The sequence below is a fragment of the Perissodus microlepis genome, chromosome 10 (assembly GCF_051167445.1).
Source record: "Perissodus microlepis isolate ML-2025 ecotype Zambia chromosome 10, ASM5116744v1, whole genome shotgun sequence".
NCBI classification, from domain to species: domain Eukaryota; kingdom Metazoa; phylum Chordata; class Actinopteri; order Cichliformes; family Cichlidae; genus Perissodus; species Perissodus microlepis.
Window position 1 is genome coordinate 32,337,412 of NC_140470.1, and position 24,120 is coordinate 32,361,531.

The 24,120-nt window shown below is 41.6% G+C and overlaps 3 protein-coding genes across 3 annotated transcripts; all 3 read left to right on the forward strand.

Annotated features, from left to right (window-relative positions):
* The first annotated feature begins 79 nt into the window (after nucleotides 1–79).
* On the forward strand, nucleotides 80–9,354 carry LOC146379715 (olfactory receptor 8G17-like). The gene is made up of 3 exons (XM_084941117.1): nucleotides 80–1,020; nucleotides 4,313–4,392; nucleotides 9,311–9,354. The coding sequence occupies exons 1-3, from the start codon at nucleotides 131–133 to the stop codon at nucleotides 9,352–9,354; spliced, it is 1,014 nt and encodes a 337-aa protein (XP_084797243.1). The 5' UTR covers nucleotides 80–130.
* A 416-nt stretch (nucleotides 9,355–9,770) lies between these two features.
* On the forward strand, nucleotides 9,771–10,715 carry LOC146379716 (olfactory receptor 8G17-like). Its single transcript, XM_084941039.1, has one exon. It carries the CDS (start codon nucleotides 9,771–9,773, stop codon nucleotides 10,713–10,715), a length of 945 nt encoding a protein of 314 aa, XP_084797165.1.
* A 7,234-nt stretch (nucleotides 10,716–17,949) lies between these two features.
* On the forward strand, nucleotides 17,950–18,888 carry LOC146379717 (olfactory receptor 8G17-like). The gene has a single exon (XM_084941041.1). The coding sequence runs from the start codon at nucleotides 17,950–17,952 to the stop codon at nucleotides 18,886–18,888; it is 939 nt and encodes a 312-aa protein (XP_084797167.1).
* The last annotated feature ends 5,232 nt before the right edge of the window (nucleotides 18,889–24,120 follow it).

The following is a 24,120-nucleotide window of genomic DNA, read 5'->3' on the forward strand; positions in this document are numbered from 1 at the left end:
TATAAATCAGCCTCATTGTTTTCACTACTATAAAGTTCCTTCTGTAACTTTTATTGTTTCTGATAAGATCATATGGACTTACTATCTCATAAGATCTGTAAGTGTAAAATAACAGCTTCGTTCTTTCAGGATGATGGAGAACTACACCTACAACAGCTACATCCTCCAGTTAGAGGGCTTAAACACTTCAAAGGATTCTCTCTACCCCGCCTTTCTTTTCTTGTTTTTCTCCTACCTGTTTATAATGATTATAAATGTGGGCATTACTATTTTGATTTTCATGAACAAGAATCTTCACCAGCCCATGTATCTCCTTTATTGCAACTTGCCATTGAATGATATTCTTGCAAACTCTATCGTGGTGCCCCGTTTGCTTATAGACCTTATGAGACCTCCATCTGAGCGCCTCATTAGTTATTATCAATGTGTTGTTCAGGCCTACATTGCGAGCTTGATTGGAACCACAAGTCACACTGTTCTCATGATTATGGCCTATGACAGATATGTGGCCATTTGTAATCCTTTTCACTATGTTTCCATAATGACCAACAAAATGATGATCAAGCTGACAGTTTGTGCCTGGGGAGTGGCCTTTGTTTTGGTCGGGATTCTTCTAGGTCTGACCACACGACTGAGTCGATGCAGGACTTTGATCACAAACCCCTACTGTGACAATGCCTCATTGTTTAAACTTTCCTGTGAAAGTGTGGTCATTAACAACATCTATGGTATCACTTTCACTGTGGCTGTTTATGTGGGCTCTATAGGGGCAATAGTTCTTTCCTATACAAGCATTGCAGTGGTTTGTCTGACCAGTAAGAACAAGTCTTTGAACAGTAAAGCGTTGAAGACCTGCAGTACTCATCTGGTTGTTTATCTGATTATGACACTTAGTGGAATGACACTTATTACTCTGCATCGCTTCCCTCAGTACACAGAGTACAGAAAAATCTCTGCTCTTCTGTGTTATATGGTTCCAGGCAGTCTGAACCCCATTATTTATGGTGTGCAGTCCAAAGACCTACAAAAAGGAGGAGCTCGGGGCGGGAGGAGCTCGGGGCGGGAGGAGCTCGGGGCGTTTCAGGAGAGGTAAGTGACGGAAGTGACGGGGAAAGGTAAGCGACCCATGTTGTAGGTGACGTCAGACGCCGGAGATTTGGCGGAAAAAAAAAAAAGCGAATGGTAGCATAGAATTTAACAAAGTTTCTTTAAACTTCAGTATTGCCAAATAAACTAACCAACTGTCATATAACTAACAACATCTGTCCTATCATCTCTAACACCCTGGAGGACAACGAGGAGAGTTTAGACGCTCTCCAAGAATACATCGACCGGTGCTTTGAAGATTTAGTAATGAAGAAGGCCCAGAGCGCGTCTTCCCTGGCCAAAGCTGAGACGCCGTCATCTAAAAGATATCGCCCGGCAGACTCCCCCGGCACAACATCGCCTGCCGGCAAAGATATCGTCGACATCCTGGAGTCAATCGATAAGCGATTGTCCAGTTTCGATGCAAGGCTGTCCCTGGTGGAGATCTTACACCGGGAATTTAAATCTCTAAAAGAATCCCTGGAGTTCAGCCAGCGGCAGGTGGAAACACTTGCTGCGGAAAACGCCACGCTACGGGACTCGGTCAAATCTCTAACCGATAATGCGACCCAATTAAACATAGAAAATAAAAAAATAAAAGAGACCGTTATAGATTTACAAGCCCGTAGCATGAGAGATAATCTGGTGTTTTCTGGTATTCCAGAGTCTGCCGGAGAGGACCCGGAAACGACCGTGAGAAGCTTCATTAAAATCCACCTGAAGCTGCCGGAGGACACGGTGAAAAACATAGGGTTCGATAGAGTGCATCGCATAGGGGCTCCGAAGACAGGAAGTGGGAGACCACGTCCTATTGTAGCCAAATTCGGCCACTTCAAGCAGAAGGAGCAGGTGAAGAGTCGCGGCAGAGAGCTGAAAGGAACGGATTTCAGCGTGAACGATCAGTTCCCCAGAGAGATCCTGGAACGACGCAGGGTCCTCTTCCCAGTCCGACGTAGTTTTATCCAGAAAGGCTCCCGGGCTGTCATCGCCGTGGACCGGCTCTACGTGGACGGACAGCTCTACCGCGACCCTGGCACCACTCCATGGCTGTATTGACCGCACACCAGATAAGAATCCGCTACACTATTCTCTTCACTCACACTCTCTTGTATTAACTTTTGCTTAACTATGTAATTTCAGTTTGCTAATTTAGTATAACGTCACCGTCACTCTCCGCCAATGCTTTAATTGGAATGTTTCTGTTTTTATTTCTTTTTTCCTCTCTCTCTCTTGTCGCGCACCTTGCTCTTTGGTTTATTTGCTTCTCTTTTCTATCACTATGTCGATCACCTGTTTCCCTATCCATTCACAAACGACACTGTCTATTTCTACATGCTTACTCTGCACGATCACGCACACACATGCGTTTAAAGGCAACACATTTACAACAGCCACACAGCGCACACAGATATAGGACACATGCACACATTTGCTCATATTAGTTATTATGCACACACATAGTCAGACCTATGGAGCTTCTTGCCGCGCATTTTCTTCTCTTTACTTACCAAAAAAAAAAAAAAAAAAGATGTGTTTCCATTTTCCTCACCCGTCTAAGCGAGACACACAGCGTACATCATTAGCCACAAACACACAACTATGGGCATGCTAAGATTTGTCACATGGAATGTGCATGGAGCTGGCTCTAGGGAAAAAAGGTTAAAAATACTTAACCAACTTAAAAAATTACAGGCAGACGTTGTTTTATTACAAGAAACCCACATGCCTGTCACAGGTTTGAATAAACTTAAAACACCTGAGTTTCCTAATGTGTTCTCAGCCTGTTATAATTCCAGACAAAGAGGAGTAGCAATTCTAATACATAAAAATATTAATTTCACAGTACTCGATACAGTTATAGATCCAGAGGGCAGATTCCTAATCGTCAAACTATCTATACTTAACCAAAAGCTAGGTATTGTAAGTATATATGGTCCAAATGTTGATGACCCCTCATTCTTCCACGGTTTTTTTAGTACACTCTCCGAACACCTAGACTGCACAATTGTTCTGGGGGGAGACCTCAACCTGGGACTAAATGAAGAAATGGATAGGCTCAATACAGCAGGAACTCAGCGTAACTGGCAGTCCACAAATATAATCAAACAGTATATGAGCGACTTTGGTCTTTGCGATGCATGGCGCTCCCTTCACCCCAATAGTAAGGAATATACTTTCTTCTCACATGTCCATCACTCCTACTCTCGTCTGGATTATTTTCTGGTCAGCAGCTCACTGCTGAGTAACATTACAGACACTGAGATTCATCCTATAGCTGTCAGCGATCATGCTCCTGTATCTTTAACACTAATACAGATGAATAATACTACACCAAGAAAAAACTGGAGATTTAATACATCACTGCTCAAAGACGAAGAGTTTATCAAATACTTTAAAAAAGAATGGACTCTATATTTAGGCTTTAATGACATTCCTGGAACATCAGCATCTGTCCTCTGGGAAGCAGGGAAAGCCGTGATGAGAGGTAAAATAATCTCTTTCTCATCACATAAGAAGAAAGAAGAAAACAAAAAAATTCAGGAACTAGAGAAAAACATCAAATCCTTAGAAAAAGCCTATGTGTCACACCAAGATCAAGAAATATTAAACAAAATACGCAAGACAAAACTAGAATTAAATGAAATTATTAATAAAAAGACTAAATTCTTAGTACAAAGACTTCGCCTGCAAAATTATGAACACGGTAACAAATCCGGACAATTTCTTGCTAACCAGTTAAAAATCAATAAAGAAAAAAACAACTATATGTGCTGTTAAAGATTTATCTGGGAATACAATATATGATCCTAAAAAAATAAATAACATTTTTAGGGATTTCTATGAAACTTTATATACACCACAAATAAACCCATCTAAAAACGAAATTGATCAATTTCTCGACAACATAACTCTTCCAAAATTATTAGACACCCAAGCAATAGCACTGGATTCGCCACTGACGCCAGGTGAACTCCAGGAAGCTCTGATAAGTATGCCCAATAATAAGGCTCCAGGTCCAGATGGTTTTCCAACAGATTTTTTACAAAGAATTCTGGACAATTCTGGCACCAGTTTTTCACAGGATGTTGCAGGAAATCAAAGAAAATGGTAGACTACCACCAAATATGAACTCTGCAAATATCAGTCTCTTACAAAAACCAGGCAAAGACCCTGTATATCCCTCAAGCTATCGTCCAATATCCCTTATTAATGTAGACCTTAAAATAATCTGCAAAGCTCTCTCAAAGAGATTAGAGAAAATAACCCCCCTTTTAATTCATCCTGACCAAACTGGTTTTATAAAAGGTAGGCACTCATCAACAAATACACGTAGATTACTTAATTTAATAGACTACTCATGCAGTAAAAACACTGAAACCATAATATTTTCTTTAGATGCAGAAAAAGCATTTGACAGAGTTAACTGGAAATTTCTATTTGCAACTTTACATAAATTTGGATTTGGACCCTGTTTCATAAACTGGTTAAAAATATTATATAACTCCCCAACAGCTTGTGTCAGAACAAATGACCAAACATCCTCCCGCTTCTCTCTTCTGAGGGGCACCAGACAGGGATGCCCACTCTCCCCTTCACTGTTTGCAGTTTTTATTGAGCCATTAGCAGCAGCAATTAGACAGGCTACAACAATTAAGGGCATAAAATGTAAGAATATAGAACATAAAATCAGCCTTTATGCAGATGATGTGTTACTTTTTCTCCAAAACTCACAAACCAATATCACTGGGGTAATTGCATTGATAAATTCCTTCTCAAGTGTCTCAGATTATTCAATTAACTGGTCGAAATCAACAGTTCTTCCGATTAATTGCTCCTTCCATAATTCTTCTCCTTCCTCACTGCAATGTGGAAATATAAAATATTTAGGTATCAATGTCTCTCCTAAACTTTCAGAATTAACTAAATTAAACCACATCCCACTTTTAAAGACAGTAGAAGGCGACCTGGCTAGATGGAAATCTTTACCCATATCACTCATGGGAAGGGTCGCCGCTATAAAAATGATGATCTTGCCAAAAATAAACTATTTATTTTCAATGATCCCAAATAAGCCATCACAAGATTGGTTCAGATCTCTAGACTCGTACATTTCTAAATTCCTTTGGAAAGATAAACCCCCACGTATCAGCTTAAAAACACTACAAAGGACCAAGGATAAAGGAGGATTAGATCTATCTAACTTTAATCACTATTTTTTAGCCAACAGGCTTCAGTTCATCTCTAGATGGTTTAAACACACCTTCTTAGATGAACCTTGGATAGATGTAGAACAGGCACTATGTAATAACCTAGAAATTTCAGACCTACCATTTATCAGCTCAAACATCAAACGACATGAATGCTTTAAAAGCATCAATATTAGCTCTTCTCTGACAGCATGGTGGGAGTTTCTAAAAATGACAGAGTCTTCATTAATCCCATGCAAACGTACACCTATCTGGAACAACCCGGACATATTACAAAACAATAATATGATAAACTTTTCAGATTGGAGTTGCAAAGGAATTAAATACTTGGAACATATATTGGAAGGAACAGACTTTATTTCGTTTGACAGACTAGTTATACAATATGGGATCAACAAGAAACGATTTTTGGAATATCAACAAATTAAATCCATAGTAAAAAAGAAATTTAATCCCAGTGAAGCTGAATTACAAACACCACCAAGTGTGGTACAATTTCTTAGTCTAAAACCCCCCAAATTATTGTCTAAAATATACAGAACACTTTCTAAAATAGATGAATCAATATCCCTTCCTATTGCAAAATGGGAAGCAGATTTATCAATCAACTTAGACCCAAACCTTTGGTCTCAGATATGCTTAAAAACCTTTCAATGGATCAGAAATCCCAGTTTGCAATTAATACAATACAAAATATTACACAGAGTGCACTATACTGGTCATAGGATGTTCAAGATGGGCTATACGCCTTCCAACAACTGCTCACACTGCACAGCAAATACACCGGACAATTACATCCACGCTCTTTGGTTCTGTCCACCAGTTCAGAAATTTTGGCGTGAGATATGTGAAGACTTATCAAAGTGTCTGAAATGTAACATTCCAGCCTCCCCTTTAGTATGCTTGCTGGGCAACTTGGATGAGGTCACTGCAGAAATAAACACAGCCCACGTTGTTTTTACGGCCCTATGCATTGCCAAGAAAATGGTCCTCATTAACTGGAAAAATAAAAATAATCTTAATTCTAACCAATATAAAAACCATCTAATAGATCACATTAGTCTTGATACAACCTCTGCCATCACATTTGATCAATCCCTTTGGGCTCCTTTGATCGGCTTCATCACCTAGTGGGGGTGGGGGGTCATGGTTTGGTCCTGCCTTCGCTATTGTGGTTGATGTGGGGGTAGGGACGGCCTTAGGGCGTCTGGGGAGTCCCTAGGGACGTTTCCCTGGAGGGCCTAACCTGGGGGCTGTGGCCATGACCTGGTTAGAAGCTCTGGGGCTCTTGGATGGTGTTTTCCTTGTGGCTGCGTACAGCGGAGATGGGGGAGGGTCTGTGCTGGCGGACGTTGGTTACTGGCCTGGTAGCCTGGCTGCCCCTGGGAGGGTCCGGGACGGGCGTGGAGGCTTGGGGGTCTGGGGGTGCTCCGCCCCCTGGTCTGGGGTGCTGGCCGGGCCTTGGGTCCTGGCTGTTGTGTCGCCGGAGCAGTGGGCGGGTGGGTGCAGGGGGGCTCAGCCCCAGTGCAGGGGACCTCTGGTGCATCGGCCCAACTAGGGGGCTCTCTAACTGGTGGGGAGGTTGTTACATCTTTGCAGGTGGTCTCCTCACTACAGGAGCTCACTCTGCAGGTGGGGGGAGAGATATAGGAGAGGGGGAGAATGAACTCAACCTGGGTGTCTATTGTCTTGTGTAGTTTGGGAGATGATTGGATGATGGGGTGGGTGCAGTTTTCTCTGGGGTGGAGTCGGGTGGGCTGCCCCGGACTCTGTGGGGCTGGGCAGTGTTGCTGCTGCGGGCCCCGGTCCGGATGGGCCTGGGCCTCCTTGCCCTGGTGGGTTCCAGAGCGTGGGGGTGCCTACTGGGGTCAGCGGGGGAGCTGGCCCCAGGGAGGGGCCGCTTGCCCCTCCCTTTCTTCCCTCCCCATCCTCAGCTGCCTCCCTATTCCCGCTCTACCACACCTACCCACACACGCAGGGCTTGGGGTGCAGGTATGTCACCAGGGTGCAGGGGAGGCACTCCCCCTCTGTCCCCTTCTGGCCGCCTGTGCCTCAATTTTATTCTGCAACCTAGACATCCACATTACTCACACTCTCACATAACACATACATATAGGGCCTTGGGGGTGGGCACGTTTTACAGCATCCAGAGGATGGTCGTTGTACTCCAACCCACCTCTGGCGCTGGTGCCCTACCCTCAATTTTAAATGCATTTAGACACTGAGGGTTTTCGGGAGGAGCCGTGCTGCTCTCTGAGAGGAAGCTAGTACCATGCTCTCCTGAGTTTTAAATGCACTTTAGAACAGCACACAACAACATTACATATGAGCGGGCGTAGGGAGGTTTGAGGTCTTCACTCACCCCGGTTCTGTTAGCCGCCAGGGCTGGGGGGCTGGGAGGTGCTGCTGGCCGTCAGACTGGGGTCTGGGATGCGGGGCCTCCCTGCTACTGCAGATAAGGAGGTGGTCCGCTTGCCTCCACCCCAGAGAGAAGGGTTACATCTCCTGGGTCTAGGTGCGGCTTGCCCCTCTGGGGGCGGGGGTACCTGGACCTGGGATATAGAGTATGTTTGGGGAGTGCGACTGTCTGTGCAGTGTCTATTTGTGTCTGTCTACACGTTGGGTGAGTGCCGAGTATTTGGTTGTGCATATGGGGGTGGGAATGCACGTCTGTGTCCGCGTGTGCCTGTTTGTCTGTGTCTATATGTCAGGTTGGGTCTTAGACTCAACCTCTCTGGGTACATCTCAGGCCCTCTAAAGTACGGAGGCCTATCTCCCCTCACCACACTCCCTGCCGGTGGCTGATGCCCTTAGACGTTGGTGTGTTGGTGGTCCTTGTCATCTGGGGCTGGGCGCTCATGCATGTACCGGCTCACTCCTGGTGGCCGATTGGCGGGGCCGGGCGCCTGTGGCCCGGCTGGGCTCCTTCCGGGGGGTGGGATGCCCTCAGGCCTCTGGCCTCTGGGCCTGAAGCTCGGTCCTCTCTGGCACAGCTGGCTGCCGGCGGAGCCCGCGGGCACGCCACTGCAACCCCCTCTGGCCTCTGCTCCGTAGCTGCGGGGTGACCTCTCGTTTGGGGCTCTACTCAGCTCTTCCCAGGAGGGTGGCACGGTTCCCCCCCCCTTTGGTGGTCCTCCTCGGGTCCTTGTACTCTGGGGCCTCTGGATATCTGGGGCCTGGATCTCCTCCATACCTGCTTCATACCCTGGTGGACGGGGCTATGGCTCCCCACACTCCCTAGCAGATCGCTACATGGAGAAACCTTTGGAATACAAGCATGCTGATCCACACAGGTATGCACACAGATGTACACACGGGTGTTCACAGACGCGGACTACACCTTTCTTGGCTGCTGCCTCAAAGCACATTGTGCGCTGTCTATCTTGCGTGCTGCACAATATCGTTTATTATTTAGTATCTACTGTTATCTACTGCTAGCTAGTTTATTGTGATGGTGCTGTTTTTATTATGTTGCTCTTTGTTGTTTGCTTTCTCTTCTGTTTTTTTTCTCCATACAGGTGATCCAGGCGTTTTGTTTGTTTGTTTGTTTGTTTGTTTGTTTTTTCCTTTCTTCCCCCCCTTCTCACCGTCTCTTCTCCCCTTTGGTTTTCTTTCTCTCCCTCTCTTTCTTTCATTCTTTCTCCCTGTCCTATCCCCCAGTCACGTCTGTCCCGTTTGTAGCAACCAAAAATAAAATAAATACATAATTATAATAAAGGTCAATCAAATGGACCAATATGGCAAGGCCATGATGATCCACTTGGTAAAATAAATCCGCTTGGCATCTTTCTTGGCCTTAAGACAACAATTCTGATGGCTAAAGATCCAAACGGGACACAAAAAAAACAAAAAAACAAAAAAAAAAAACAAATTTACTTCTCCAATTCTATTAATATGAATTAAAGTCATTACATTTCTGTCAGTACCAGATTGCTAAAATAAAAGGGAGTAATGCAACACTGCTGAAACTGCGTCTGAAGCACTGCTTTTTGCACTCTATCTGCGTGTATCATAAGGACAAGATGGAAAGAAATTCATTGTCAAAATAAAAGATATCTGAATGAATTGAAATGGTAAAATGCTTGTTCCTACTAATTTGGTAACTTGTGGGTGTTGTGTGCCTTCTATTGGAGGATTATTGGTAAGAGCCCTGATAACAAAGGAATTGCCTTGAGTATTCATGAACAAAGCACCTTTGATCTTATTATCATTGCAATTACATCATTCAAAATCTGAGGCAATGTGGACACCCTCTGGGAGTCTGTGCCTATAAGACAGCGGAGAACAGTGACAAACAAGCTGTGCGTTGATGTAGTAGTCTACCAACAGCTTTACATCAGCTTTTCTATAAATCAGCCTCATTGTTTTCACTACTATAAAGTTCCTTCTGTAACTTTTATTGTTTCTGATAAGATCATATGGACTTACTATCTCATAAGATCTGTAAGTGTAAAATAACAGCTTCGTTCTTTCAGGATGATGGAGAACTACACCTACAACAGCTACATCCTCCAGTTAGAGGGCTTAAACACTTCAAAGGATTCTCTCTACCCTGTCTTTTTTTTCTTGTTTTTCTCCTACCTGTTTATAATGATTATAAATGTGGGCATTACTATTTTGATTTTCATGAACAAGAATCTTCACCAGCCCATGTATCTCCTTTATTGCAACTTGCCATTGAATGATATTCTTGCAAACTCTATCGTGGTGCCCCGTTTGCTTATAGACCTTATGAGACCTCCATCTGAGCGCCTCATTAGTTATTATCAATGTGTTGTTCAGGCCTACATTGCGAGCTTGATTGGAACCACAAGTCACACTGTTCTCATGATTATGGCCTATGACAGATATGTGGCCATTTGTAATCCTTTTCACTATTTTTCCATAATGACCAACAAAATGATGATCAAGCTGACAGTTTGTGCCTGGGGAGTGGCCTTTGCTTTGGTCGGGATTCTTCTAGGTCTGACCACACGACTGAGTCGATGCAGGACTTTGATCACAAACCCCTACTGTGACAATGCCTCATTGTTTAAACTTTCCTGTGAAAGTGTGGTCATTAACAACATCTATGGTATCACTTTCACTGTGGCTATTTATGTGGGCTCTATAGGGGCAATAGTTCTTTCCTATACAAGCATTGCAGTGGTTTGTCTGACCAGTAAGAACAAGTCTTTGAACAGTAAAGCGTTGAAGACCTGCAGCACTCATCTGGTTGTTTATCTGATTTTGACACTTAGTGGAATGACACTTATTACTCTGCATCGCTTCCCTCAGTACACAGAGTACAGAAAAATCTCTGCTCTTCTGTGTTATATGGTTCCAGGCAGTCTGAACCCCATTATTTATGGTGTGCAGTCCAAAGACCTACAAAAAGCCCTTTTGAAGTTGTGCATATCCAAGAAGGTTTTGGCATCATAAACAGAATGTGTTTCTGTTTGTTTTTATAGAAATTCAACATCTAAAGGGAGATCATCTCTGACAGCTATTTTAATCATAATTAGATGGAAGTTAATGTTTTTGCTGCTGTAAGAAACTAATGTATAAAACTTTAGTCAGCATTTCAAAATGTGCGTGTGTTTGTGTAAAATAAAAGCTTAAGCCAATCTGTGGTTTTGTCTCATTCATGAAGTTTAATTTACATTAGATGACGTTAAAGGCAAAAGCAAATATTCGCTATCTGCTGGTAAGCCTTTGTTAAACACAGACACAAGGACTGTGCAGTTTTATTGGAGCTAAATACATAATTAGTATTTAAGAAAGAACATAATGGTATGAAACCAGCAATAACACCCGGTTATACCGATGTAATGAATCTTAAAGGCCAAGAGAATACCTTTGCATGGAAGTAATTTTTAGTATTCTTACTTATACCATAGCTTTCATTTAAAACCAAAAAAGACAATCTCTGGACTTAAATCTGAGTGAGATGTTTATATGAACTTAAACAGGCCGTTTAAAATACAGCTGAATTAAAACAATACTGCAAAGGAGAGAGAGAGCTTTAATTAATCCAGTGACAAAAGACTCATTGGGAATAATTCACTAATATCAGCATGAAAACCTTCTTACCCCGTGAAAAAATGTGTTTATTTTCTTGCAAAAATTAGCTTGTATGAAAAATCCCTCACATTTATGACACATGCACACTAGCCAATTTTGTTCTTACTACTGTGCATATATTGGCAAATCAGACTGGAACAGTGAATTAGGAACAGTTCACAAAATCAGCACATATCACCGTTTTGGTTCAGTATTGTATACGTAAGAAACTGAACCTAAACTGAAAGAATAAGGCAATTTGGCATTAGGCATGTCATTGTGATAATCTTAAGTGAGATTCTTGTACAGTAAAATTTGAGAAGTTGTTGATTTCCAAATGCATTTCATTTGTGAGGTAAAAAAAAAACCCCATTAAAATTGTTTTCTTTAAAATCATAAAGTTACTGCATAAAGTACATCAATAGTTACTCATTCTCTCATGTTAACTCAAAGGAAAATGTTTTTAAAGAGTATGATTTTTATGCTAAAATACAATGACCCTGCCATCTGTCAGACCTTTCGTGCATGTTCAGAACACAAAGTGTATAAAGTTCAGTCTTTTTGTTTGACTCTTGGTCTGCTTCACCTTCTTCACTTTGGGGCCTAGTTGTCTGTGACAAAAAAGAACTTACAAACAGAGATTAACAATAACCCAGTTATTTATAATACAATAAGGTTTTGGAGGGAAATGCACAAAGGGTTGGGCAGAGAAGATTTTTTTGACTCCTTTATTGAGAAACAAAGACTTTGTTCTAGGAATGTCTCGCAGTCTGTTTGATATGTGGCATAACAACGGGCTAAGGGCGATTTGTATTTAAACAACACACTGATGAACTTTCAGCAACTGGATTCAAATTTTAATATTCCTAGAGACAACTTTTTTGGGCTTCCTCCATGTTTGTAATTTTGTTAATTCTGAAATTTCACAATCTGCAGAAACAGCTATATATGAAGATTTGGAGACTTTTCTTATTAAACAAAAGGACAGAACTCATTTTATTTCTGCCTTTTATTCTTTACTATATACTCATAGTAGCAGCACATTGAGTGCTATTCATAAATGGGAGAGAGATCTTAATAATCAATATGTGGAGGAGGAGTGGAAACATAGCTAGATCTACTTTTACTTGCAACTGTTTGCAAGATACCCAATACAAAATTCGACACCGCCTAACTCCTAATGTCTGCATAAGATTACACCTGATGTGTCTGTATCAAATGTCAAAAAGAAACTTGTACCTTTTTCCATTACTTTTGGCAATGCAAACTAAGTAAAAGATTTTGGAGTTCTATATCTCAAGATCTGAGTAATATTTTTAAGAATTGGATCCAAAAGGACCCTGGATATTTTATTCTTGGTTTACCTTCAAAAGAATTAACATTAACTTACTCACAGCGTAAATTATGTGATAAAATATTGCTGTTAGCTCGGCTCTGGCTGTTTTTAAGGTGCCCCCAGGTAATTAGGAAGTCAGCATAAAGGATGAGAGTTCACATTTGCAGTTTATTTTTTAAATGTGTGGATGAATAGATGGTAAATACTTTTTTTTCTTTCTTTGTAGGGCTTTTCCCCATATGTGTAGTCGGAAATGTATGTAATGACTTAAAATGTATGTGGATTTTAATATAGAAATATATACGTCTATTTATTATCAAACTTTTGATAATATGTCACTGTCTACTTTTTTAAACTTATTTTTCTGTCCTCTACTACGGCATAAGGCTGGGTTTCTTTAGTTAAGAAACCTTCCAGTACTTTCATTATGGCTTGTACTCTGACTTTTCTCTGACAGGCTGTTTAAAAGGAAGATGTATAGTGCTTGCACACATTTGGAGTTTTTATCAATCAGCATAAGCAGCTCTAAATCCAAAATGGTCCCACACAGTAGACCAAAATAGTGCCGCGGCTGGCACATCCTCCATCGCTGTCGTTACTGCTTGTGATTTCCACACCTTGGCTGCTGCACTTGACACTTGACCTCTCTGTTCCTTCATACTGGCACAGGCTATTGATTGTTATTTAAACGTGGGGGGGGGGGACTCCTGCCCTTGTCCCTCACTTTCATGAAATTTGGTTGGTGCTTCTGTCTCCTTGTGTCTCCTCTTGACACATAATAACAGTTAGTCAGGGCCTGGGGGAAATGTCTCACTATTGGGTGCTTTGGAAAAGCATAACCCCCATATTGACTCAACCCACAGTAAAATAAAGAGTTGATGTTTGTTTTGTCCGGCTAACTGCCTTCAATTGGCATTACCCACATGTTCAAAGCCATGTCATGACCACCGCATAGACTATGCGACTGCGCCATAGACCTCCTTCCCAGTGCCCGCTGCCATGCAGTTGCCTGTACAACCTGTTGTGGCCCGAGAGGGACGCTGGTGCCAAGCATCATTTGCCATCCTCCTGAGCAGTAGCTTTAGGATTTTTTTCCATGGTTAAGAAGGATAAGACTCCATGCATTGATCACCGGGGAGTGATTGACATTACAATAAAAAATGAATACCCTCTGCCACTCATTAACTCTGCCTTTGAACCACTCCAGGGGGGCACTCATTCCCAGTATTCTGTGAGAACTAACTCACATCTCCCTCTCTTTCAGTGAACTCTTTTACAGCAACTCTAGTTTGCCCTCCTGCCCCTGTGGTTAAGTCAACTGAGAAAAGAGTGAATAAACATTGCTTTCCTGTGAAATCTTCTGTCTGTTTGAGTCTGCTTTTCGGTCCACCTCTCAGCCAATTCAGCCTTTTTGACACAGTTATCACAAACTTTTGATTTCAGCTCTTGCTATCAAGACTGGCAAAACTAGTTATTAGGTTTAGGTGTAAAGTACTTTTTCAAGTAGGGGTTGGTAGGTTTGTATAACTTTTTGAAAAAAACTTTTCATCACTTTATATTCACTTCTTATAACCTTGTCTAATTAAAAATATTGCTTGGTGATCTGGAAAAAACCCTCAAAAATCAGACGATCCTCAATGAGCAAGCACTTAGAGATGATGGGAAGGAAAAATTCTCTTTAAACAGGAAAGGCTTTTGTATTTTATGATTTCTGTGAATTAAAAATAGTAAAATCACAATAATGTGTTGTATAGCATATCACACACATACACATATATATACATTATATATATGCACAATACAATAAAATTTTATTTATATAGCACATTTAAAACCAAAGGTATACCAAAGTGCTTCACAATAATACAATAAGTCATTGTGATAAAACATTAACATAGTACAAAAACAAGCACTAGTACTAATACTAACAGGAAGCACTAATTAAACTGGCAGTATGGGCTAAGTAAAATAGATGTCGGGCCTTGGTTAAGCGATAAAGTCAATTCATAAATATAAAATGTTATCTAGAAGAGTCAGCAATACTGCAGTAAAAAAAAGGTCACATGTAGTAAGAAGGTTAAAATGTAAAAAGGTTAAAATAGATGAGATAAGGGCACTAGGCTAGTAGGGAAATTGCAAATTAATTAGATACGTTTTCAACCGTGTTTTGAAAGACTGAATAGAGTCTGAGGCATAGTAACAGGAAGACTATTCCAGAGGTTCGGTGAAGCTGAGACAAAAACACGATCGCCCCTGGTCTTCAGGCGGGACCTAGGTTGGACCAAGCTCTCGACTTGGAGTATACAAGCTAAGAAGGTGGATAAGATAGCTAGGCGCATTGTTATTTATAATTTTAAAAATAAGCAACAAGATTTTAAAATCGATATGATATTTGCGGGGTAGCCAATGTAAGTCAACAAGAACTGGAGTAATGGAAGCAAATTTTCCAGTTAGGAGGAGATGAGCCAAGACATTTTGAACAAGCTGAAGTCTATGGAGATGGACGGATTGAACACCAAAGTAAAGGGAATTTCAGTAGTCTAATCCAGAAGTCACAAAAGCATGGGTACGTTTTTCAAGGTCACCGCGCTGTATAAAATGTTTGGATTTAGAGATTTGGCGCAATTCGTAAAAGCCAGATTTGACTACTGAGGACACTTGTTTATCAAGCTTAAATGAACTGTCCAGGAAAACACCTAGATTGCTTACATTGTCAGAGAGGAAGCTGGCAAAGGGGCCAATTAGAATGGCTAACTGGTCCCGAGGGATATGCCTATCAAACACCACAATCTTAGTTTTGTTTTCATTCAAAATAAGAGAATTGCCGACAACCAATCCTTGACCTCTTTCATGCAGTCTAACAAGCAGTACTGTGGCGTGGTTTAAAGCCAGACTGAAATTTGTCAGTAATATTATTTGTGTTTAAGTAGGGCTGTATTTGCAAAAAGACAATTTTCTCTAGTACTTTAGATAAGAACAGGAGTTTGGAGATCAATCTATAGTTTGCATGATCATTCCGGTCAAGGCTGCTTTTTTTAGAACAGGTTGCCCTGTCGCATGTTTAAAGGCAGTCGGGACACAGCCCACCAGTAATGATAGGTTCATCAAAGATAGAATATAAGGCCCAATTACATCAAAACCATCCTTAATAATGCAGAAAGGGGGGATGTCATGTACAGAATTCAAACTTCTCAGGTATTCAATTAATCTCTTGCGGGTGGAGAGTGAAATTGGCTCAAACTGATTAAAAGTTGACTGACATCTTAAAGTAGGAAGAGGATTCACCACAGAAGGGTGTAAAAGTGAAGCCTTAAAAAATAAAAATTTTCTTGTAAAATGAATTGCTCACAGAGAGCTGGGGGGGGGGCAAATCTGACATTCCAGGACAAGGATTGATCACAGAGTTAAAGATTTTGAAGAGGATACGAGGGTTGTGGCTATTAGCCACAATAATATCCAAGAGGAAAGCCGCTTTAGCAGTCTTAACAGACTCCTGGTAAATAGAGCAGCTCCTACATAGAGTGTCAAGGCATAACTGAAGCTTGTCTTTTTTCCACTTCCTCTCAGACTGACAACAGGCCCGTATAGAGTCATTTAACCAAGGTTGAGAAGAACATCTGGGAAGTTTCATCTTAACAGGGGCCACTGTGTCCATAACAGAGGAGCATGTGGATAACATAGAATTAACAAAATCATCAACCGAGTCGGGCGTATAACATTTAGTGTCCGTTCTATCAGGATCAAAAAACGCAGTGTTTAAAAAGGCAGCAGAAAAGTTAGCCACAGTCTCAGAATTAATTATACGTACAGGGCGACGAGGGCCCACAGAAGTCTATTCTATTGCATTTAACTCAGCATCGAACATAGCCAAAAAATGGTCAGAGGTGCCAGCACTGTCAATGCTCTTGATACAGATATCCAGACCATATGAAAATACCAAGTCCAATGAGTGGCCCTTTAAATGTGTCGGTTCACTCACCCACTGTGTAAGGTTAAAAGAATCAGTTAGGGCACGACAAGTCATCTTTACAACAAATATGTATGTTAAAATCGCCATAAATAAGAACCCGATCATAATTTAGGAAAAAAGAACTTAAAAGGTCAGTAAATTCACAGATAAAAAACTTATTATATTTGGATGGCCGGTAGATTACAGTAGAAAGAGTCATAGGAGGGGCAGCCAGCCTCAATAACTGTACTTCGAAGCTAGAATGTCGTCCTACTGGGCAAATCCAATGGTGACTAAGCAGTCTGAAGGACAGCCGGTCCCGAAAGGAGAAAGGAGGTTGCAAAATATCCAAAGTGGGATCGGAGTTAGCCGCAGCATGTGCCTTAAGGTAGACCTTAAAGCGAACACGGAACCCACTCCGTTTGCCTCGCTTTCTATAGTGCCTCTTAGGCAGGGAAGGTAGAGGCAGTGCACCAGTGGAAGGATATATATGGAGCAAAGTGGCATCTCCTAAGTTCCAGCATGGGCATTGACATCAGAGAGGCATATTACCAAAAGAAGGAGGAATAATACACAACAATCAAAAAAGAAAGATCGGAAACAGAGACGAGGACGGCCTGCTGTGCACACTGGCACCATCTTGTTTTTTCAAAACAAAGTATATGAAATATGCTTTCTCCCCCTATTTTTTTTATAGAGTGCTGATGACTATTTACCATTAATCCTGAGGTGGATTAAAGTTTCCCAGTGGACACCCATGTCCAACCACTGCACAAGATAAAGCTGTGGAGAGAAACAAGAAGCACATGAACTGATGCATTTCAGGTGATCATTAACAGTTTGCTTCTTGCCTTCAGATGATAACACATTATCTTGAATGATCATTCAGAAAACATTATTCTGTGGGTCCTTTTCAGTTTATTTTTCTCCCTTGAACAAATATTTATTATAGTGTTTGTCCTCCTTTTGCTGGTGGATACTAGATTAATATTTTAAAATGTGTGACTTTTGAAAAAGGTTTGCCTCACTGCTAATATTTGATATTTAATTTATTACATTTTAATTTTAGTTAATCTTTTTCCCTCCTTCTGCTTTTACTTCAGACAAGATGGAGAACTATATGTACAACAGTCCAACACTTCAACTTCAGGAGTTGAGGATTGTCAGGACTAACAAGTATCTGATCTCTGTCTTTTTGTCTTTTTTTGTGATATAAGCTCTTGTTTACAGATGTGGGAATGTCATGCGTGAAAGCTTTATTTAATGTTTTAGATAGTGACTGAATTGCTTTTGAAATGCCTTTGAAATTGTCTTGTTCTTTCAGGTCCATGCAAAATACAAACAACATCTTCACAATACAGCTGGAGGGTTTAAATGTCCCACAGGAAGCCACATACGCTATGTTTCTTTTTCTTTTTTTCTCCTACTTGTTTCTAATTGTTGCAAATGTGGGCATTGCTGTTTTTGTTTTTGTTGACAAGAGTCTTCACCAGCCCATGTATATCCTTTTTTGTAATCTGTCCATTAATGATTTATTTGGAAACTCTATCATGATCCCTCGTTTGCTTGTAGACATGTTGAGGCCTCCGTCTGAGCGCCTCATCAGTTATTATGAATGTGTGGTCCAAGCTTTCACCACACATATGTTTAGTACCACAGCTCACACAGTGCTTATGATAATGGCCTTTGACAGATATGTAGCCATCTGTAATCCTCTGCGTTATGCTGCAGTAATGACAAATAAGATGTTGATGAAGCTGACAGTTTCTGCCTGGGGGGTGGCCTTTGTTTTGGTTGGGATTCTGCTTGGTCTGACCTTGAGACTGGGCCGATGCAGAACTCTGATCAAAAGCCCCTATTGTGACAATGCTGCACTGTTTAACCTGTCCTGTGAGGATGTGTTCATTAACAATGTCTATGGCCTCACTTTCACTGTGCTTTTGTTCACAGGTTCTATCGGTAGCATGGTTCTTACCTATACTAAGATTACTGTGGTGTGTCTAACCACTAACAACAAGTCCTTGAACAATAAAGCCTTGAAGACCTGCAGCACTCACCTGGTTGTATATCTGATTTTTTTGTTCAGTGGTATGTCCATAATCACTCTGCATCGCTTTCCTGAGTACTCAGGGAGCAGAAAAATTGTTGCTGTCCTGTATCACATCATCCCTGGAAGCCTCAATCCCATCATTTATGGTATGCAATCCAAAGAGATAAAAAAATTTGTATCAAAAGTTAAGTTAAAGAAGGTTTTGCCATTATATTAAAGACAATTTTCCGGGTTATTTGAACAGTTTGAAGTGACATATTAATGTTTTTTAAACTGACAGTGTGCAGAGATTGTAACCTGGCTTAATAAATGAGATCTTTGCCAACTCGATCCGCTGTCACTATTACAGATTTACTTCTCCAATTCTATTAATATGAATTAAAGTCATTACATTTCTGTCAGTACCAGATTGCTAAAATAAAAGGGAGTAATGCAACACTGCTGAAACTGCTTCTGAAGCACTGCTTTTTGCACTCTATCTGCGTGTATCATAAGGACAAGATGGAAAGAAATTCCTTGTCAAAATAAAAGATATCTGAATGAACTGAAATGGTAAAATGCTTGTTCCTACTAATTTTAACCTTTTCTGATTCAGTATTACAATGGCTTTTATGACTCAACTTGTTGTTTATTAAAACAGAATTTCATTAACTTATTCATCAGGGAACTTAAAGTAACAAAGTAACAAAACCTGAAAGTAACAAAACTGGAATTAACACTTGAGCAATAAACCAAAGCAGCATACTTAATGTGACAACAACTCCAAACTCAACAAAAGCAGCTTGAAAAAAAAAAAAGCTGAACAAAGCCAGCTTGAAAACTAAATGTGAAATGTTTCAGTTTTTAGGCTAAAAAAACCCCCTGTAAGATCTGATCTGTATTCAGTTATTTTAAGATGAACCCTTTAACTTTTATTATTGTGCGTGGATTGCATTGAAATGAAATACAAGCTGCCAAAAATTCAAGTGCTAACCTTTCAGGGGCTCACATGAACGATCGTCTGTGATCATTTTAGCAGAGCAAAATGGGAAAATTGTAGATGTTTTTGGTGGAAACTGATATCATTGGGGTTTTTTTAAAACTAGCCACTGGATCACCAGTAAATAAGGAGAAAATCACAAACAACCAAACTGGACCATATGCTGTTTTTTTTTCTCACTTACTTTTATTACAAAGAACAGAATGGACTTTGAACTCTGACCTTATCACTGTCATGGCTGCGGTGGCAGACGTGTGAGGGTTGTGAGAGGCTGTATCCCAATTAGGGTCTGCAGCCTTGAATGACACGGCCTCAGCGGTCTACGCAGTGCAAAATAGTGCAAGACAAAACTACATTCAGGTACAGTGCAAAATACATACTGATACTGAGATTTGAAGTGTGTCTATTTAAGACGGTTTACTAGATTAAAACTCCGATATTTACCACTGTAGACATGATTTTCATATAGGAGTATTTGCTCCATCATCCTTTACAGTGAACCAGTACCTTTTAGTACATTTCCCTCAAGTACAATAATTAAAATAATGTTTCGACACGTAAAGTCATTTTTGTAAACTACAACAACAGCAACATCCATACTAATGGCAACAATGAAACAATTCCTGTCATTTTGCAAATTTTCCTTCACCAGAGCAGACCACTGTGCTGCAGGATTAAACTGAGTGTCCCAGCCCTGGACAGGTATTTTAATAATGAGGAAACTAGGCCTGATTTTCGCCTGAGCAGGGAGTCTCTTAAAGTGCTGCTGAATCTACCTAACCAGGATCGGAGACATGATTGGGGTGCCACAATTGAGGTCCTTGTTTTCGTTTTCTGGCTGGCAAGTGGAGTATCTCACAGAGTCGTTTCCAGAGTGTTCGCAATATCTCATTCCAGTGTTCACCGCATCGTCCACAGGGTCACAGAGGAGGTGGTGGCCATTTGCCATCAGGTCATCCACCTCCCTCGGACCCCTGAAGATCTACAAGTCGTGTCTCATGGGTTTGCAGAGCTGGCATGACACAGAGCCTTTTTGAAAGCTGTTGGTGAAATTGACTGGCGCCATATCGGCATCAAGCCTCCCAGCGACCCTGATGGTCAGTGATACAGGAACAGGACATTTGTTAGAGCTCCTGGGTTGTTGACCCAATGGTTTCTGTTTTGTACCCTTTATTTGTGTTCTCTTCTTAGTTTATTTTTGGTTTCTGTTTTGCATTTCTATTTTTTCCCCAGTTCTTCTTGGTGTTTGATTATGTAGTTCTCAGGTTTTGTTTTCCATACTCCCTCTATTCTGTGTCCTGTCAGTGTCTGTGTCTTCCCTGTTCCCACGTCTCTGTTGCAGTGCCTGCTTGTGAGTCTGTGTCTATAAGTTCAGTCTGTGTTTCCTGTTTTACTTTGATAGTCCGTGTCTCATGTTAATGTGTCTGACTTTGCTTCCTTTGTCTCGTTAGGCCTGATTTGCCCCAGCTTTGTTTCCCTCCTGTCTCTCATTCCCTGATTGCTCCCTCTGTGTATTTAAGCCCTGTGTTTCTCTGTGTCCGTGTTGTGATCTACCGTTATCTTGTACTGTGTGTTCTGCCTGCCAGCCTGCCGAGTTAGTTCATTTTGTATTCTAGTTCAGCCAGTTTTCTGTTTTGCCGTCCAGCATTAAAGCTGTATTTAAGTTCACCTTTTGTTTCTGTGAGTCTGCATTTGGGGTCCTTTTCCTGCCTGCACACAGCCTTCACATGACAAAATTGGTCCCTTCCATAATCCTGCAGGCGGTTTTTGACCATCAGGGCTGCTTCATTGATACATACAGTATGTGGGCTGGCCGGGGTCAGTGCATGACTCCAGGGTGCTCACAACAGACCACTGTACCAGCAGGCCATCTACCCTCCCCCAGGGCATTTCATCCTTGCAGATGGAGGGTACCTGTGTCTCCAACATCCACTCCCCCTCATTACTCCCTATAAGAGGCAACTCCAAGGTGTGGGAGCCCAGCTTTTCAACTCTCATCATTCCAGGGCACATTCTATTATAGAGCGTGCTTTTGGGATGATGAAGACGAGGTTCTGGGCCATCTTCCTCCAAGCGCTGGAGGTGCACCACACCGTTGTACCACATGTAAGTCAGTAGAATACATAGCCATTGTTTTTGGAATAGTCATGATGACATAATGGGAACTACAGTGTATGTTCATGTATATACACGTTATTTACAACACAAAACTTCTGTTTCTGGTCACAAGAGCATGTGCTATTCCCCACATAGAAAGCAGGTCTGGCCCGGATCTGGTATCAAGCCAGCACTGCTGGTTGACTTCTGGCATGATAAGACATATGTCATCCAGATATGGGCCAGGTCTGACAATGATGCCACTGTCTATGTAATGGCATGTCATATCTGGCTCAATTGTGGTTTGGGTTATGTGGCCCAGGCCTATGGAAAACAGGTCTTCCCTGGATGTGGCATCAAGCTGGCAATTCTGACTGACCCGTGTCGTGGCAGAGTGTCTGTCAACCAGATGTGGGCCAGGTCTGGCAATGATGGTGCTATTTATGTTCCTATTTTCCTATTTTAGTTAGAAGACCCAAATGCCATGTTGCAATACTACACTGCTGTAGTAGCCAACGTTTCAAATGCAGATTTGACAGGTTTGTGAGTGTACACTTTATCCAAAACATAGTGATGATTTACTCATCTTTGCCACTGGGTGGCTGTAGCTCAGGCTGATCGGAAGGGTAGCGGTTCGATTCCTGGCTTCTCCAGTCTGCAAGGGTGTGAATGTGCATGAATGCAGTTCGGGAGCACTCAGTACGGCAATACGGCATGTTATATAGAGTACTTTGCGTAATCCAAGTGAGTAGAAAAGCGCAAAATATATATATAGCGCTATGTTGTTATTACAGGGCTTGATTAAGGTACATATTAGGCTGACATCTAGGCCAGCACAGGGCCAGCAGTGTGTCTGCAACTGGCCCGTGGCTGCACACAATGTGCTTACACATGGCCCACATACCGCAAAGAATGACGGCCCTTTAGTGATCAGATTTGCCAGAGGTAGTCCACACATGGGCCAGCACAGGACCACCTCTGGCTAATCTGATCTGGGCCACTAAAGGGCCGTCATTCTTTGCGGTATGTGGGGCATGTGTAAGCACATTGTGTGGGCCAGATCGGGGCCATACCAATTTTGCTATGTGGGTCTGCACAACATCTGCCTCAGTGCTGGTGATGTTGTGTCCCCTGAGGATGATGTGCAAGATGAGGTGGAGACTGGTTTGGAGGCAGTCAGTTGTGCTCTCTGGCAGGATCAGCTATCTGCTGAGGTGTCTGGCCTGGAGGAGGTAGTTCATACATTCTGTTAATGTAGTACAGAGGTAGGCAACCTTTCTGATGGCGAGTGCCATTTAAAATTTCCTCAGAGGTCAGTGTGCCATATGATTGCATTAGCAATAAATTTAATAACGCTGTATATTAACAGTTACACACTATATAGAACCACTTTATAGAATTATATTTGTTCGCAGATGTTGGCAGCTATCAGCAAATAGTTATCAGCTATTTTGAAACAAAAAAAGACTTTTTATCCATAACAGCAAATGAACTGTACAACAGAAAATACAAATGCTATTTATGGTCTCCTCACAACAATGATAAGAAAAATAAACTAAGCCAATATGGCATGTCTGTTAATACAGAGACACACATGTTAATATGATCTCTGGTCTCCCACTCAGAGACACAGGTCTCCGAGTGTCCAGCATTCAGAGGCTACCTGAGGACTCATGTGAGAGAAAATCTGCTCACACAGACATGTAGAGCCAAATACTGTCAATAAGGCCTCTGCAATGTTCTGAAGACAGTTAAACTTGTCAGGTAGTGATGTCCAGCAGGTGAAAATTCAGCTCCATGAACACACACAGCTGTGGATTCCAGCTGCTTCGATGTTGCATTAACTGGCATTAACTCAGCCAGTTAATGCGAGACAAATCTAGCTGCTCATTAAAGCTTTCTGGTTTGATCAGAAAATAAAACATTGGTCCAAACACCTGAAAGTCCCAAAAACGCATTGTGAATTCTAAGATAAGATAAGATAAGATAAAACTTTATTAATCCCTCGGGTGGGTTCCTCTGGGAAATTCGGGAAATTCTGTCTCGAGTCTACGGATGTATCCGTGTATCTCCGTGGTGCTGATGCTGAGCGGACAGCTCCTGAAGCTTTTGAAGTGTCGGAATGTGGAAAGCTAACAACGTCCCTCTTACCAGTAGGCTACATTATTTTTAGCCAATTACAAGTTGAATCTGGTACTTGGGGTTGTTAGTTAAGATACCATCATTAAGAAGAGGCACAACTAATGTGTCTATGTGAGCTAATTTGCGATGTGCACCGCTGGCGCGGCCATTTATTTTTTGATGCACCTTCTCAGCTTAATTCACTGTGTGTCGTGCCCAGGGCTGGACCGGGACAAAAAAACAGCCTGTGCA

Bases quoted from the DNA above. Each gene is read 5' to 3' on its own strand.
- LOC146379715 (XM_084941117.1), top strand. From the start codon at position 131: ATGATGGAGAACTACACCTACAACAGCTACATCCTCCAGTTAGAGGGC. The intron at 1,021-4,312 runs CCTACAAAAAGG...AGACCTTAAAAT, and splicing joins TATGGTGTGCAGTCCAAAGA to AATCTGCAAAGCTCTCTCAA. The intron at 4,393-9,310 runs GTAGGCACTCAT...GTGTATCATAAG, and splicing joins CCAAACTGGTTTTATAAAAG to GACAAGATGGAAAGAAATTC.
- LOC146379716 (XM_084941039.1), top strand. From the start codon at position 9,771: ATGATGGAGAACTACACCTACAACAGCTACATCCTCCAGTTAGAGGGC.
- LOC146379717 (XM_084941041.1), top strand. From the start codon at position 17,950: ATGCAAAATACAAACAACATCTTCACAATACAGCTGGAGGGTTTAAAT.